Source organism: Perissodus microlepis, chromosome 11, assembly GCF_051167445.1.
Source record: "Perissodus microlepis isolate ML-2025 ecotype Zambia chromosome 11, ASM5116744v1, whole genome shotgun sequence".
Taxonomy (NCBI): domain Eukaryota; kingdom Metazoa; phylum Chordata; class Actinopteri; order Cichliformes; family Cichlidae; genus Perissodus; species Perissodus microlepis.
The window spans coordinates 26,995,800-27,012,377 of NC_140471.1; the positions used below are offsets into that span (position 1 = coordinate 26,995,800).

The 16,578-nt window shown below is 39.3% G+C and overlaps 1 protein-coding gene across 5 annotated transcripts in view; it reads right to left on the reverse strand.

Moving 5' to 3' along the window:
* The window catches only part of map7d1a (MAP7 domain containing 1a), a 39,013-nt gene extending 26,580 nt beyond the window's left edge, over window positions 1-12,433 (reverse strand). For all 5 annotated transcript variants that reach the window (XM_084943742.1, XM_084943739.1, XM_084943741.1 and 2 more), the window contains exon 1: window positions 12,019-12,433. In XM_084943742.1, coding sequence (XP_084799868.1) covers window positions 12,019-12,088 — 70 coding nt within the window. In that variant the 5' untranslated portion in view covers window positions 12,089-12,433. The remainder of the gene's footprint in view (window positions 1-12,018) is intronic.
* Between the last annotated feature and the right edge of the window lie 4,145 nt (window positions 12,434-16,578).

Below are 16,578 nucleotides of genomic sequence, written 5' to 3' on the forward strand. Positions count from 1 at the left end.
CCAAAAGACAATTATCCACTTAATTCTATTACATTATGACTCACGTCATGGTGTCTTCAAAACTGTTATTTCAAAGAGGCGACATAGGTAAATGTGCCTTTTTTTTTAACTTTTCAACGCCAAATGTTGAGATAAGGATGTCTTAAAAAGAAAAATAAATAAAATACAAAGTTGTGTTTAATGGCCAAATCATTGCATTTCATATTTACTTCCATTTTAAACATCTTCCCAACTTTTTGGGGGACAATAACAGTGAGACTCTACCACCTAAGGTTGTTCTTAATTAACCTATAACTACACCCTCTCTGTATTTACGCGGCAGTTTCCAACAACCGAAAGCCATTAGACCACCTGCTTGTCACTTACATTATTCATAAATCAATGCACATCAGCTTCCTCTGAGGCTGGAGTCTCCACCAAGCACAAACATGGAAAAACACTTTGGTCCATCTTATTATTGGAAGCGCAGAGAAAAAAAAATACACAATGCTTGGGTCATTATTTCACAAGCCTGATAAAATCTCACACAGGATGCTGACTGCGGTGTGTACCTCTAGCATCTGTCAATGATTCAGCTTTGTAGTATGAGCATTCAACCCCACATAATATTTATCTTTATTTGTCTGATACTCCAAAATCTCTCATTGATTTTATCTGACAAATCTGGGGCTACAAAGAAAATCATGTTTAAGAGCAACAAAAAGACATGCTGTCCTGGTGTGGATGCTTTGTTTTGTTCCCCTGCATATTACATGGGCATGAGAAAACCAAGAGACTAAAGTAAAGTGGGTCAGAGGCCGTTCGGGAATCTGTAGCATGCCGTGTATGATTCGGTTGAACATACAGCTCAACCACATCTCTCTTACCCCCATCAGGTCTCCTGTGTGGTCTCTCTAGCTGCAGGTGTTGAACAAAGCCTACTGCACCAAGCTGAAGCACATTTACATTTAAAAGTGGACAGAATGGCACAAAGTATCTATAAAAATTGGCAAAAAATGGTAAAGAAATCCCTGCAGAAGTGAGTGTATGCACGGATGCATAAGCACAGTGTGGGAGCAAAATGACAGGTTGAGAATCAGCAGGTAATTAGCAGAAACTCACTCCCATTTTTCAGTTGGAACCACAGCATGAAACTTCAAATGTTGAGTTGGGAAAGCACAGAGCACAGCATCTAATGACGTCCATTGTACATTCACCCCCAAAGCACAATTACAAAGGAATTTAGCGCTTTACAGTCCGACTGAAGATATTGTGAGTAAAGGGCCAAGTTAAAACTGGGGCAACTGGTTCTACTGCCACACCAAATGTGATTAAGCATAAATCCAATTTCACAGCATATTACTTTGTTAGAGCAGGTGTATAAATACCCACGCCACAGAGCCCTTTTTCCACCTCCTAAACAGTCACATCATAAACTGCAATGCAGAAAAATCCTTCCAGGTTAATTATTTCAGTAACAACAGACTAGAAATAATTTCTTTGTTCAAACAATAAAAAATAACTATTGAGAAATGAAGCAGAGGTGAGAAAGGATTGTCCTTGGAACAGCCCTTTGCATTTCAATGAAAATTATTTTTTCTTAGCACAAATATAAAAACCACAGATTCTGACAGGCAGACGTGTTTGTACTCTCAAATAATATACCACACAGCTGTTTATTTCTACCTGTTCTAACCTCACAGGGGAACTATGATCCAGGATAACAAAAAATTCTATGTAGCAAAGCAAAACACATGACTCACTATATGACAGAGTCAGCAAACTGCACAAACAACAGCACATTCTTATGGCAGCGACTGCTCAGGGAGGAATACTTTCGGCCAGGAAGAGCTGTAAAACATAAATATGAAACTCTGGCAGGCACTCCTTTGTGAGAAATGCATCAAAGTAGTGGAAAGCTTTAAACATTTTCTTGTCATCCCAGAGCTCTGCCAAAGTTTTTGGCAAGACACAAATCAGAGTAAGAATATAATGGAAAATTTATGAAGCCAAGAGCTTTAATCCTATGTACATCCCTATTGTGCCAAACAGATAAGAAGAAAAAATGGCCAGTGTTAACACCACCCATAAAATTGACTAAAATACAAATAAATAAAACAACCATAGATAAAGAGAGTGGAAATGCAGCACATTCCCAGGAAAATGTAAATGGGCCTACCAAGAGGTGAGGCAACTGTATTGAGCCTTGGAGTATAAAATCAAAAGACTGGAAAGGGAAAAGGGCGGTAACAAAGGGGGGAGGGAGGGTATGGAAACAAGGAGAATGGATCTGCATCTCATTTAGGATGGGCCTGGGGAGTAATGAACTACCTCATTGCTTACTGCCTAACCCATCACCCCTTCACCCCGTTGTGTCCCTCCTGCACCGAATAGGATGATGTAAGAGGGCAAGGGGCCCAGACACACAGGAAGCCTAGTGTAAACAACAAGCACAGGCTCAAAGCCAGACCAGGCCCTGTGTGTGTGAGAACAAAGGTTTAAGTAGATGCGACTGCTCCTTAGACTTTACTTATTTATAACTGAGGAAAGGCTCGTTAATTAGGGGAAATTCCTTAAACAGCTATAGGCAGAAATCTAGAAAAGTAAAAATATAAAGAAATATAAAGAAAGACAGTAGTCAGCCTTCCCTCAACTCGCCATTCAAAGCCTCTGCAACCAGTCAAGCATGTGCATATGTAGGTATTTTACATGCACTAAAAACAGGTCCCTGTTCTTCTAGATGTAGGTCCTTTGCTAAGTATAAGTTTCTATATGGACTCTTTAATTTCCAACATGAATTATGAATAATGCGTGACTCAGCAACAAAGTGCTGGCAGAAGATAGTTTGGTACATTTTTACTTGCTGATAAAACATGTGAATTTGATGTAATGGACAGACGATATGTCAATCTCTATTTATAAATGTGTGATAATGTGTTTCCATAACAACAGAAGAAAGGAAATGAATGAGGGGGGTGTAAGAATCAACTGTTGTTCTCAAATTATTAATTGGTTGGTGTATACAGTGTTTTAAAAGTCTGTCGCATTTGAGCCAAAATCTTCAAACATATTTTTGTTTGCCCTACAGTGTAAAATACAAAGACTTTCAATCACATGATAGAAAACATAATATAGTGACATAAGCTGCACACTGACTCATCAGGATTTAGCTAATGTCTGCCTTATAAAACAAAAAGTGGCCATGCATACCAAGCAACAAGGCTCAAGACCGTTCAGATCACAGCATTCCTTCCCTGCATAGTAACTGGCCAGTGAATACTAATGTCTCCGTCAATGACTGCAACGGCGTTCATCCCATCACCTGGACTGGACCAACAACAATGCCCGGCATTTAGTTGCTGCTCTCCCCTGCACCAGTGTATGTGCCAAAACTACCGCGCTGATGAAAGGCTCCGCTTATCTGAAGCAGCAGCGGATCCCTAGGGATCCCGCATCTGCTGCTGCCACCAACATGCTCCAACATACACACAGGACTAACAAAAATGGTCCGACCAGAGGTGGGACAAAGTGTCAAGCATCTCTACACTTAAACTGCTCTGAAGGACAGCAGAGGGCACGGAGGTTGTGCAAAATGCTTTAATAACTGGAAGCAGTAAAGAATGCCAGTCAGGAGTGCCTGACTGGCATTCTTTACCAGCTTTACATCCCTTTTGGGAGTTAGGAAATGGTTTCAAAGACTGCGTTTTTCCTTGTTCCCTATCACACTCCAGGACCAGGTTTAGTCAGAAGAGGTTAGGAACAATTTGTCACAGTTTTAGCTTGATCTTTGGGGAATTTAATTTTCCTTGACCCCAATTACTCTAATATTATTATGCCAAAGCCTATTAACAAGAAGAACAATGCTTCACTGTGCCTTCAAGGGCAACAGAGTCAAAATTTATAATGGATTCTTATGACTGACTACATGTCGTTGGCATTTTTACTAGATAAAAACATACAGTAGATTTCAATAGCCCGTGGTTAGCCAGGTAGGACGTCATAAAGTTTATTTGACTCCTCAATGCCTCCATGGAAGCTTCTGTAATATGCATTTCTCTAATTTTCTATTTCTGTCACAACCTAATTTCAGTTTCTTTGTACAAGACTCCAGAATTAACACTAATTTGGAAATATAATAAAGACCAAACTGCTGGCTGTTTGAAGTAGTACTGGTGCTTTTGAAACATCCCTAGGAACAATAAATAGGTACAGACAATATAATTGGTGACAGCAGTGCTGTGGACATTTCATAATAGCCTTGACTATGTGTCCTTTAAAATGTAGCTCACAGAGCAGTTTGTCATTTTGTTGCAATATGCCTATTTTTGTAAACATTACCTAAAGTAAAAATCATCCCAAGCAGTAATCTTATGACCATCCAACATACAATTACATCTAAAAGTTGTCATTAACTGGATTTTTGTCTCCCCACATAAGACCCGCAACTTCTTTGCTGGCTACAGGGTCCACTCTTGGGTTTCATAATCACAGGTAACTTCTTAAGAAGAGCCAAACATCATTACAATACTTTCATCCCCAGAGGCAGCATTTTAAAATGTTGCATTTATTTAGAAAGTAAGCACTTTTCTTTTAATACAAATACAAAAAAAAAGTTCTGATTACATGAAATACGGTGAAAATCAGGAAACTGTAGGGAGACCAAGATGTGTTTACACTATAAGAGGTACGCCCTTTAGCTGAAGAGAGACTGATCTAATATTAGCAGATAGGTCTGGTGACTGGACGAATAAAGAGCATGGAGCAGTCTTGTCTGGGATATTTTCAGAGCAGTAGAGTGGTATGAGCAAGCAATACAATCCAAATCAAGACTTCCCTCTACTCGTCCTTCCTCTAGTGTACCAGAGAGAAGGGTGGTACAGCTCACTGATAATAAATTTAGGCTCCAGCACTGCCGCATCCGCTTCCTTCAAGAATCTTACAGTCAAGGCTAAAAGACAGGAGGAGGTTTGGGAATGCAGATGCATTCCAAGTAGCACTTTTTTGTGTTGCATTTTGTTTCTTAATGCATTGCATGAAGGTGCATTCAGTTTGTTGAATGTGCCTCGTCATTCTTAGGTCCAGTAATTTAAACAGCTTTTGCACATTTTATTTAAAAATAATTTCTATATTGATTATTAACAGTGATGCAGGTGAATCTCTCTAATCAAACTGGAAATGGGGCATCCTACCAACAGATCTAAAAATCTCACCAATATGCTTAACAAAATCCGTTGGACCTGGCTGGGAGAAAGGTTAAGTACAGTTGTCTTAATTTTTGGCTTACCATACCTCGTAATCCCCAAATAATAATGAGCTCTGAGACTAGCTTTAACTCCAGCAGCTCAAAGTCATCACAGATGGTCCTGGACAAGTTGTATCTGTCTGGATAATCAGCTGTATTACATATCAAAGTGTAGTGTTATATGGAAAAGACCAAAGGACCCGATGAGATAAATACAGATTTTAGTAAAGCTAGTCTTCAAATTTATTTTCCAGAAGCAAATAGTGTTGGTGTCACAACCATTTCATTTTAGAGGGAAGGGTATTAAAACTATAGCCTCAGGTCATTTTTATGTGTGACTAATAGCACATGTAATTGGACTGTGGAAATTGAGTGAATTAGTAGGGAATCAGGAATCAGCAGAGATATTTAAGTGACATTAACCAAAATGTAGGAACTACTATTTGGACACAAACCCTGGTGTTTGACATGCCATGCAACTTAATTTGTTATAGATGGTTCAAAGATAGGTTGGTTTAACTCTAATCCTACCTTAATCCATATTTTCATGTTAAAGATACTATTTGTCTGTTTTTATAATTCAACTGTGAATTTCTGAAGCTCCGTCTATAGTTCTGAAGCTCCGTATATCATGCAGGGTTGCGACACCGTTGACTCAGAAACATTTCCCAAAGTATTCAAAGCCACCTTTGTAGTTGTTGCTGCAACAGTTGGTATCTGCAGAACCACATTTTGATGTGATGACACATGCAAACACACACAGGGACTCACAACGACAAAATAATCCTAGCTACACTTTGATGGCTGGTCATCACTGTATATATTTACACAGCACAATCGTGGCTCAAGAGTTGGGAGTTCGCCTTGTAATCGGCTTGGACAGTCTCGGTCGTTGTGTCCTTGGGCAAGACACTTCACCCATTGCCTACTGGTGGTGGTCAGAGGGCCCGGTGGCGCCAGTGTTCAGCAGCCTCGCCTCTGTCAGGCTGTGGCTACAATGTAGCTTGCCATCACCAGTGTGTGAATGTGTGTGTGAATGGGTGGATGACTGGATGTGTAAAGCGCTTTGGGGTCCTTAGGGACTAGTAAAGCGCTATACAAATACAGGCCATTTAGCATGAAGATGATGATTATGATATATGGGAAGTTACAAATAAAAATAAACAAAAAAACAAACACCACACCCAACTTCTAACTCTTCCAACTCATTTTGATCACGGCTGTACACGTGTAAACTCACCTGACTTCATCTTTCAGGGTTTTAGTGTCATCACATTGACAAAGTCTACCCACAGACAGACATATAAATGCTGGCCCACGTGTCTCCAGAAACACACAGACAAACACACAGTTTCACAAGGTAATAACAACAAGCCAAATTGTTGCAGCTGGTAAGTAATGGTGTCTGTATGCACTTACTGATCATTGCTATATCCTGGAAGAATACAACAAAAGCTTAATTCTTACATCTGTGCAGAATCTACGAAGAACCCACACAACCAATATAAGTGGCTGATGCTGTTGACCCTATACCTGTGCATGGTAAACCCCTGCTGGTCTGCAATTTCTCTCTTCGAGTCAATTTGAAAAATAGCAACAGAAGTAATAGTAGCTGGAAGTGCACAGGAAGAAACACTAGGACCAAATGGCCTAGTTAAAGTCATTGCAAGCTGTGTCGACATGTAGTTACATTACAGATTACAGCACAGGGTTTGAGAAGGGTTTGTGGTCATTGTGTACCTATGGCATAGATTTAACGCACAAGCATAAATCCATGCAATGCTTGTTAATGGGGAGGGTTTTCCAGAGACTTATCTCCCTTATAAGTTTTTTTTAATATAGATAAACATGTATATACAAAAACTTTTAAACATTAGATAAACCAATAAGGGCTTTTATTCCTAAAATAATGATCTTACTTTGATTGTTAGAAGGGTAAATTATTACAGATTATTATGTGCACATCTTGAGTATTTGGAGAATTTGTCTCTGGACAAAATATTTGACTTGAAATTAAAGGTTAGCATAAAATTTTCTTTAACTTCTAAAATGAACTTGAGGATATTCACACAGAGAAATAGCATATGAAATATTTATTGCTCTTGCTGCTTTATGTAAAAGCTATGACACTGATAATACTCAAATCATCTTGGTTTCTACAGTGTCAAACACCCTTAGAGCTGAGGCCCTTGTCACTGTCTCATTGCCAGTCCAGTGAGATTTTTGGCTCTTCTGTACTCAACTACAAATGCATCACTGTCAAAAGACTGCACTGTAGCTTTAAAAGCAGGCCTCAGTGCCACAGTGTTGGCATGACTTCAGTCGGTTCTGTGTGACTCAGATGTTTCTGTTTTTCCCCTTTTCTCTCCCAACTTAAAACATGGCACAAGTCCCATTATAAAGTTCACTCAGTGTAGAGTTTGAAAATATCTGAACATGGCCACCCACAGTAGCCTTAGAAGAATAATCAATTAATCTTGATACCAAAAGAAAAGCATCATCTTCTCAAAGTGTGTGGTAAAGTGTTACAGTTCACTCCGTTTGCCAGTTTAATCCTTTCAAGCATGCATGAAGTTTGGCATTTCTTGTTAAAAAGCCAGATTAAGATGCCTGGAAAAATCCATTAAATAGACAATGTAATCAGTGATTGCAGCCACATATGCTGAATTAATTGGATTATGTAATATGGAGCCAGCTCACTGATTGGTCCTTTTGTACGCGCACCAAGTAATACAAAAATGAGATGGGAAAAAAAACAGTATAAAAAACTGGAGAATATCAGAATTAGGTTTTTACCCTGCAATAGAGAAATATTCAAATTTTTAATGACACTGCATGAACTGCAGAACATCTTGAGACAAGATCGTCATTCATTGCTTCCACCAACACCTATCACAGAGATCATTACACACTGATAAAACTGATGAAGATGCGTCATTAATGGAGTTAGAAATGCAACAAAAATGGAAATGACTGCGCGACATGGGCATAAAACGGGAATTCAGAGTCAGCAATCGAATGAGTAAATCTGCTGCAGCAGTGGAAATATTCTATTCAAGTACTGAACATGCCAACATTTTTCTCAGTAAATATATTTCTCTATTTATAGAGTGTTTTGGTCTCATCTGATCAGACTATATTCTCTCAATAGTTCATTGGATTGTCCAGATATTATGCATCAGAAGTTTAGATATACGTCTGTAACTGATGCTATCGGTATATTTTGAAATGATAAGCTTGCAACAGTCTTCAGAGAACTGTTTGCTTTTACTCATCATGAGATGTTTCTTGTGTGACACCTTGGAATTGAGGCCATCAATTAGGACTGAACTACCTGATATTAATTTGCACGTAACAGAAATAGATTTCAACTTGTTCATTGGCTTCCCATGGCTTTTTGCACCTCTGTGTTCAAAACTTATTCCCTGTGTCATTCCACTTTATTACAAATAGCTAAATTCATGAACTTACATATTTGTTTTATATGTGTGAATTACTTTGACTGTTACCGATATTAAGTGACTATTTCATGTCACTAGCCCCATCAGAAATATATTTACAGAGAAACGTGTTGACTTGTTCAATACTTATTTGGCCTACTTTATTTGTTCATGGTCAAGACATGTACTAGTTCTGTTTCAGGCAATTTTAAAAAATTTTTTTGATTGTTTCCTTACACCAATTTAGTAATCTGTCTCCTTGAGAATCCAATAAGTAAATACTTAATTTGAAAAGTGCAAATGCTGAATGGCACCATAAGGTGATGTCTTCTTCTTTTTTATTTTACTAAGATAGTATTGGGAGTTCTGCCCATACACTAATGAATACTTCCATCACGTGTGACTAGCAAATGTAGTGCCATGAGCACTGGTTACTGCTAGGTTAATAATAAGTACTGGTGAAGGAAGCACCAGTGTGAAAGTTTCCAATCCTGTGTCCCCCAAATTCCAGAGCTAACTAGGTACACTGGAGCCCATAGAGGTTAGGATATAAAGATATGTCTTGGTGGCTCTTGGTACAGGTTGCGCACTCGGAGTATTTAATAGCATCCTGTATCTTTGTATCTTTAGAGACTACAAGCCATTCTCCATCTAATTACTTTACTTAGATCATTTAGATTGTTAATTAGCTCCAGTTCACACTGATAGTTTCACTGGAAAATTTTAACATTGTCCAGCCCTAACAGGAAAATCAATGGGCCACTTGGCCCTTCTACTTCCAGCATCCTTCACTCCTTTCTCACCTGCATTTTTATCCCAACTATGCACATGTAATGTTTTGTCGCTGAATGACGCAAAGTTGCAACATTAGCACAGACAGACATAGAAACACAGTCAAAGTACTCTAAACCGGCTTTGTGGTAGTTTCTGCACAGTCTGGGACCACATTCCTGATGACATGCACACAGAGTCAACCTGCTAAAACTGATAATGGCAAGTTGTTTTTTTAAGTATACTGCCAATAAGCCACTGCTCGACATACAAAGTAAAATCCATATCTTTTTGATGTATATTCACAAATGTTCTATCACAATCTTTTTTTTTAACATGGTAACAGATATGAATCTTAATATACTCCCAGTTGGCCACGTTAAACATTAGTGCTTTCACATTTACCCCACATATCCTCAGAAACCCATGAAAACATCACCTTAAGACATAATTCATCATGACATTGCAAACAACGACTCCCCTCTGATGTTAAAAGAACCCACATTAGTCAGTTAATTTAGAGGGGCCCATGTGACTCTGCCCTCTGTTAATTTGCAAACACACCTAACAACCCCCCCAAATAAAAAAGTGCGGCACAGTTGATTGCATGTATTCCTTTGATTACATAATCACCCGTGCAAATGTGTAGCTGACTGATCTTGTTCACTACACGCTTGACAGGCAAAGCTGGTGGATTCTCCCTTATTACACAATTGACAACACTATGAGCCGTCTTCTCTTGACTCCGCTTACGCTTTCAGTTGTCACTGTAGTTATAGTCTGCAGTCTGTGTGTTAGTTCAAACCCTCTGAGATGCCAGTAAATGTTCTAGAAATTGCAGGTAGACGTAGAACATAGAGCTTGTTTTTTATCTTAACTGGTCACAACCTTGTTGTTCAAGTTAAGAGGACAACAAAGCCCATCTGTGAAACAGCAAGGGAATGAAGAACTCAAGAAGATGAAAGCCTGAAAATAAAAGGGCCCAGACATCTGACAGCCCATTTTACTGTAATCCATGCTTTCGCTGCCTTCAGTTGTTGTGTCAATTATTTGCTGAGGAGCCAAGAATACATGTTTTTGGAGGACATGATGAAGCAAGACATTTTTAGCAACTAGTGTACCCTTTCTTCACTTTCATAACTGAGCTCATAAAGAGGTCAAATGTTTATTAAAGCAACATACTGGATTTAATGTAATATCATGCTTGAGTCGAATGTAGCAATGCAAGATTGTGTTGCTCACAAGGAGCATTGGATCTCTGATCATCAATGCATCAAAGAAACCTGGGGGAAGAACTTTTGATCATTTTTAATAAGCGTGGGAGCATAATAGTCTGGCTGACTTCATTACATGAAACATAAGAGTGGCCTGAAATCAGTCTTCTTCTTGTGAGAGTGAGCTAGCCTTCAATGCAAGCTTTATTCAGAACATTTTGAAGGCACCTACAATCAGAGTAAAGCATCTGTCCCCTCCTGCTTGAGACAGAGTCAAAACACACTGACCTCCCCCCACAGAGGAAAAGGAAGGAAGTTTTTTGTTATCAGACACATTGTATGTTCCCGTCTATTTCCAGAAACGGGCAACATGTCAATAATATACAGTAGTTTAACGTGGAAACCCAAATATTAGACCAGACTTGGTCTATCTGTCTTACATGAGAGATTTCACATTGGCAGACTTCCAGCATGGATATTCCATCTTGTCTCAGGCTCAGACATTTGTTACGACCGAATGGGAAAACTGTCCTTGAACTGCATGATCGTGGGATCACACCGTTTGTAATTGCACATATAAATCTGTAACTACGGCAAAGCTGGCCAGAGTGTGTTGCGGACTCTTCATCCTGCACTTTGGCCGGCAGCTGATCTCATTAAAATGTTCTAGATTTTAGGAGTTTGTTGATGCACCGCGGCACCAGCAGGGAGCGAGCATGACTGCACCTGTGCATAAACTATTCACTGAATTTGGAAAACATGCTCTGCTGGAGGAGAAGAGACGCAAAGAGGAGACCGCAAATGATACAAGACCGCCTGTGACTCCATCGTGTTAGTAGAGAGTTAAACATAACGTGAGGCGGGGGATGGGATGGGGTGAGACTAGTGAGATTACCTCATCTAGTGCAAATTGTGTTGTTATTATAACCCTTATAACCTGAGCTCTGTGCGAAAAAAATGGCAACAGATATTCTTTTTTTTTTAAAGAGACAAGAACGGTCAGCTGATCGCACCGGTGTTTGACTTTTTCTCTACATTAAGATCTGCAAATTGATAAATCACCTCACAACACAGATTCAAATCTGCTCTGGGACTGAGGTGTTAAACTAGGCTGCGTTATCTTTACGCTTTATGAACGGTCTGTCTCCCTCTCTGCTCCCATAATAGATCAACATTAATAATTGATCCCACATTCATTATTCTCCATCACACTGTCGAGCCCGCAAACATTAATGTTTCCTAACCTCTAAATCTGACTCGACAACTATGTTGCGTCTTAAAACATTTCGTTGCAGCCTGACAAAGGACGTGGATGACAAAGCACTTGTGCATGCTTTTGAATTCCCAAATTCCTGTCTATACTATGACTTACATGTTGCTGCAGGCAGAATATTTCCCTCCATTCCGGGAGCGATAGCCTCGCTTTCTGTTCTTTTGTTCATTCAAACATGCGAGTTTCGGCTCTTCCTCTCCAGCAGTCCTCTCATTCCTCAGGCAGGGATTCGGAGGTGGGGTGGGGTGAGGGGGGGAGTTGGTCGAGTCACTCCAGTTGCATGAACTGGAAAAGGAAATCCTCCGGAGAGCGTCCAGATAGGTCAGAAATAAAAAATAAATAAACAAACGAAACCCTCGCCTGTACAGCCAGCTGCTGTTCACCGGTCACTGCGTCTCTGAAAAGTTAGATGACAAGGTGTCCGAGGGAATATGAGAAGAAAGAGTGGCAACAAGGAGGAGGGAGAGAAGTTTCTCACTCCACGACACGCCACAGCTGATGCTCTGCTGGTGCGAACGATCCCTCACTGGCCTCCGGATCGGACTGTACCACTATCAACAAGGGGGTGCCACTCTGGTATTATTTGTTAAGTTATCCTTAACGATTCAGAAGACACGAATAATTACTGATACATTCGAATGTGCTTAGCGCAAGATTAGCACAGATTTCACTGACATCACTGTATCTGTTTTCATGTTAAAAATATTTTTTCCCTAACCTCCCCCCGACGTTCTGATTGGTTCTCTCACCCACAAAAACTACAAGACTCGCAGCCGGTTCACAGTTCACATTCAAATAAACCTTTGACTTGTAAAGTGTACCTGTGTGCCTGGATGATATAGTTTAGTCTCTAGCTTGTCTAATTCATGAGTTGGTTAAAGCATTTTTCCCCACATAAAAATGTACCTACATACTGAAACCCCACATAGGCGTGATCAGTACAACAGGCTTTCACGTGCTGCTATGTAAATACTAGTATATCATTTTTAACCTGCAGAATTCAAATGCCTTTCCGGGATTATAATCCAGCATGCGGCTTTACAGGTTTATATAGGAATCAGAATAACAGGAAAGGTGGCTTTTGTGTACTTTTAACCCCAGTTAAGTGCAGAAGGAAAACACCCCAAAGAAGAAAAGCTGAGTAGTCCACGTGATGATTATTGCAGCCTCCCAAGTAAATACTTCTTCTCTTCCTATAATCTTTAGAGACACGTTAAAGAAGATTCATCTGAGATTTCAGAGTCTAAACGAAACCAGACATTCCCAAGCACACACTACAGCGGTGAAACAATAGTAGAAGATGAATTTCCGTAAGACAGCTCAGTCAAAATACATACATAAGGTTTTATTTTGGAATCTACTTCAGCCTACTGCATTGAGATAATAAAATTGTGCAGACTTTGTGTGCAGTTTGTGTTTTTTAATTGTGGCAAAAACAAGTCCCTAAAAAAGGATCTTGATTACACAGCATTTCTAAGAACTCCACTGTGTCTTCTCATCTACCACCTGTGGATCTCCTACAGCATCTGCCAAGGTGGGGGCTGGGCCAGGCGCCCATCGGCACGCTTGAGAGGGGACACCCTGTCAAAAGGACCCCATTGGGATTCTTTTGTGCAGCTGTTGAGTTGTATTCACCCAAACCCCCAAGAGCCACCTGTCACTGCAACTTGAAAGTGGGGGGTGCTCAAGAAAGTGGGGGTTGGGTATGCTGCTGGAGTGTGTTGGTTTTGCCAAATTGAAGCCAAAAAAATGTGACCACATGTGTCTTAAAGTCTCCATGTACTTGTAATCATATTATTCTTAATCGTCCTTGATAAATTAATCATGACTTAAATAAGTGGATTTCTCCCAGTAACCCTAATGTCATTGAATTATGTTGATTCAAGAGCTATCTATACTTAAATCACAGATTAGCGTCTTTTTTTAATTTTAAGATAAAAGGAGCAATTAAGAGTTCAGTTCTTATTTCCTTCAAGTCAAGAACACATGGAAAGCAAGCAGAAAACATATTTCTTTGCTTTTAATTAAAGATCAATGACTCCATTTCTCAGCCAAAAGCTCAAGAATGCTCAAAAATGTCATGTTTGTTTACAGAAGATAGAAGCCATAAGTGTGTACCAGGAACCTTAGAAATGTGTAAGCCCTTATTAAACTCTTTCATGTCATAGGACAAGGAAGATTTCCCGTACTTAGTGTAAACATTAACATCCTTTAACTAAACATATATCTGAAGTCATGAACAATCTCTGATACTGACGTGCTCTCCACATTTTGTTTTGACTATGACATATTGACGCAAGGAGACTAAAAAAATGTAGATTTCCTGGGGAATAAAATATCTTAATCACTCATTTCATGCTAATGTCATTGAGGTCATTACCTGTTTTTGCAGGAAAGACATAAGAAATAAGAGTGTAATAATGTATTTTATATACAATCTATGCAATAAACAAAAATACTGAATGATATTTTTTTACTTTTATACCGCAACAAAAACAAGGTACAGTAGAGCTAAACCCTACACACAACACACCGCACAAAAGACCTAGTATTGAAGGCAGCAGTCTGATAGGGAAATTAAAGCATACCTCAGTATCAGGAGCCATGTGTCCATTTATCAAGCATTCAAAGTAATGAGCCATTCAAAGTGACATGGATGCAAATCAGAAACTAAAAAACATCACATTTGGCCACCGTTAAATTTGTATTACATGTGCTGAAATGTTGCACAAATTCAGGAGGTTCAGCAATTAATGGCTCTTAGATCCTTTATTCCATTTCTGTTGTGAATTCGTACCACTGTTTCAGTAACCCGTGAAGCTGTATATAAGCTAAATGCATATCTCATTAAAACTAACCCTGATCACTGTAAGCAGTTTGTGCACTGAAAATAGGCAGAAGAGTGAGAATATGAGATTAAAGGGCATAATTGCATTAGTAAACACACTCCAGAAAAGCAGAAGAACAAAAGCTCAAAGTAATTTAAAGATATGGTTGAGAGCCTTAACATTCAAGGAACAACAGATAGTGCTGGAGAAAACAGGGCTGCTGAGGGGTTTCTGTGGAAACCGTAGTCTGCACTTAGATGTGCAGAATAACCCTAACCCTTTGTACCAGTTTGAATTTGGGTTGTTTGAACATGACCCAACAGGACCCCTGCTCTTGAAAGGGACAAGGTTGTTCAAAAAGATGATCAAAAGACTAATGTAAACCCAAACTGTTCAGGCATGACTGCAACATCCTGGTGAAGCTGATCTCTAATGCTTGCTTTTTTTGTTCCTTTGTATAATGGCTATATCCCTCTCGGGCACGCTATACATGTGTGTATATATATATATGTATATATATTTATATATATGCAAAGGTCTAGTAGTTCTTTGTAAAATAAGCATCCTAGCATTTTTATATTGAGATTGCTACACGTAGTTGACCAATAAATAGTAACCGTTTCTTACATAGAGTAAAAAGCAAGTAAAATGAAAAAGTGAAAGAGATGCATGAGAACTGAATCATCTAAACAGCTGTCCATCAATCACCTTTGCAAATGGAAGAACTCCAATCTCATATTTTTGATTCTAAGAAATGGGGACTCTACTGACGCAAAGTCTAGAGGTCAGCTGCTATGAATGGCAAGGGCAACCCTCATCCTAGTAATGAAATAACAATAGCAGGAATGTTCAGAATGTCCCCAGAAAGCACTGACCCATCTCTGTTTTTAGCAAAGGATGCATTTTAAGCAGCAGGGGCAGGTAGAATAAGGAAAGGGTAGATATGATTTATTACTGGAAAATGTTTGTTTGCAAGAACATATACTGTTTTTGCACAACACTGTAGCGATGTCACTAAAGCTGGAGTAGCTGTTTCAGGTTGCTTTCAGGTTTCAGAAAGCAACACTGTTGCTTTCTGTTACTGCACCATTGTCTAGACTCAACAGGGTGAAAGGGCGAAGGCACCTGCAGGGAGCCTGTAGGTTCAAATAATTTACGACTATGTTGTCTTTTGTTTCATGTAGTGTGATTTAATCATGTCCTACATTACATGTCACATTAAAAATGTGTGCGTGAGCCCTTGCAGAGTTACAGGGCGAGACAGAGTGTGGGAGAGTTGCTTCTGTCTTTGTGTGTGTCTCTGGGGCGCTGGGAGAAAGATCACTGTTTGGTCTGAATCATCTGAATGTAGTCTGCCTCTTATTGTGGGCTGGAGTTTTAATTGCCTTGGGAGATCTTGATATATTATTAAGTTACATATCCAAGAATCTTGGAATATGTATGTTTAAGATACAGTGTGTGCAGACATCTATATTAAGATAAGATTAAAATAAACCTAATTTCAGGGTTTAAAACAAAAAGAAATGTCCCAGTTGATAACATATAAACATTGTCCTTGGTTTGAGTCTAGGTTGCTAGTCAGGTAGAGGGCTAACACAGAGAAACAGACAACATGTAAGGAGAATAGTTAGTAAGTATTTAGACTAAAATTTGTAGACTGAAGGAAATTCCCAGGAATTCCCTGGGTCTAAGGAATTCATTGTTTCTAAGATCAGCCAATAAATGACAGAGTCAGTCTTTAGATCTTTTTACACGAATCTGTTGTTAAGTCACATTACTTTCATCTGTTATATGGCATATGAGAAAATCAGCAATGCTCACTACTCTTTGA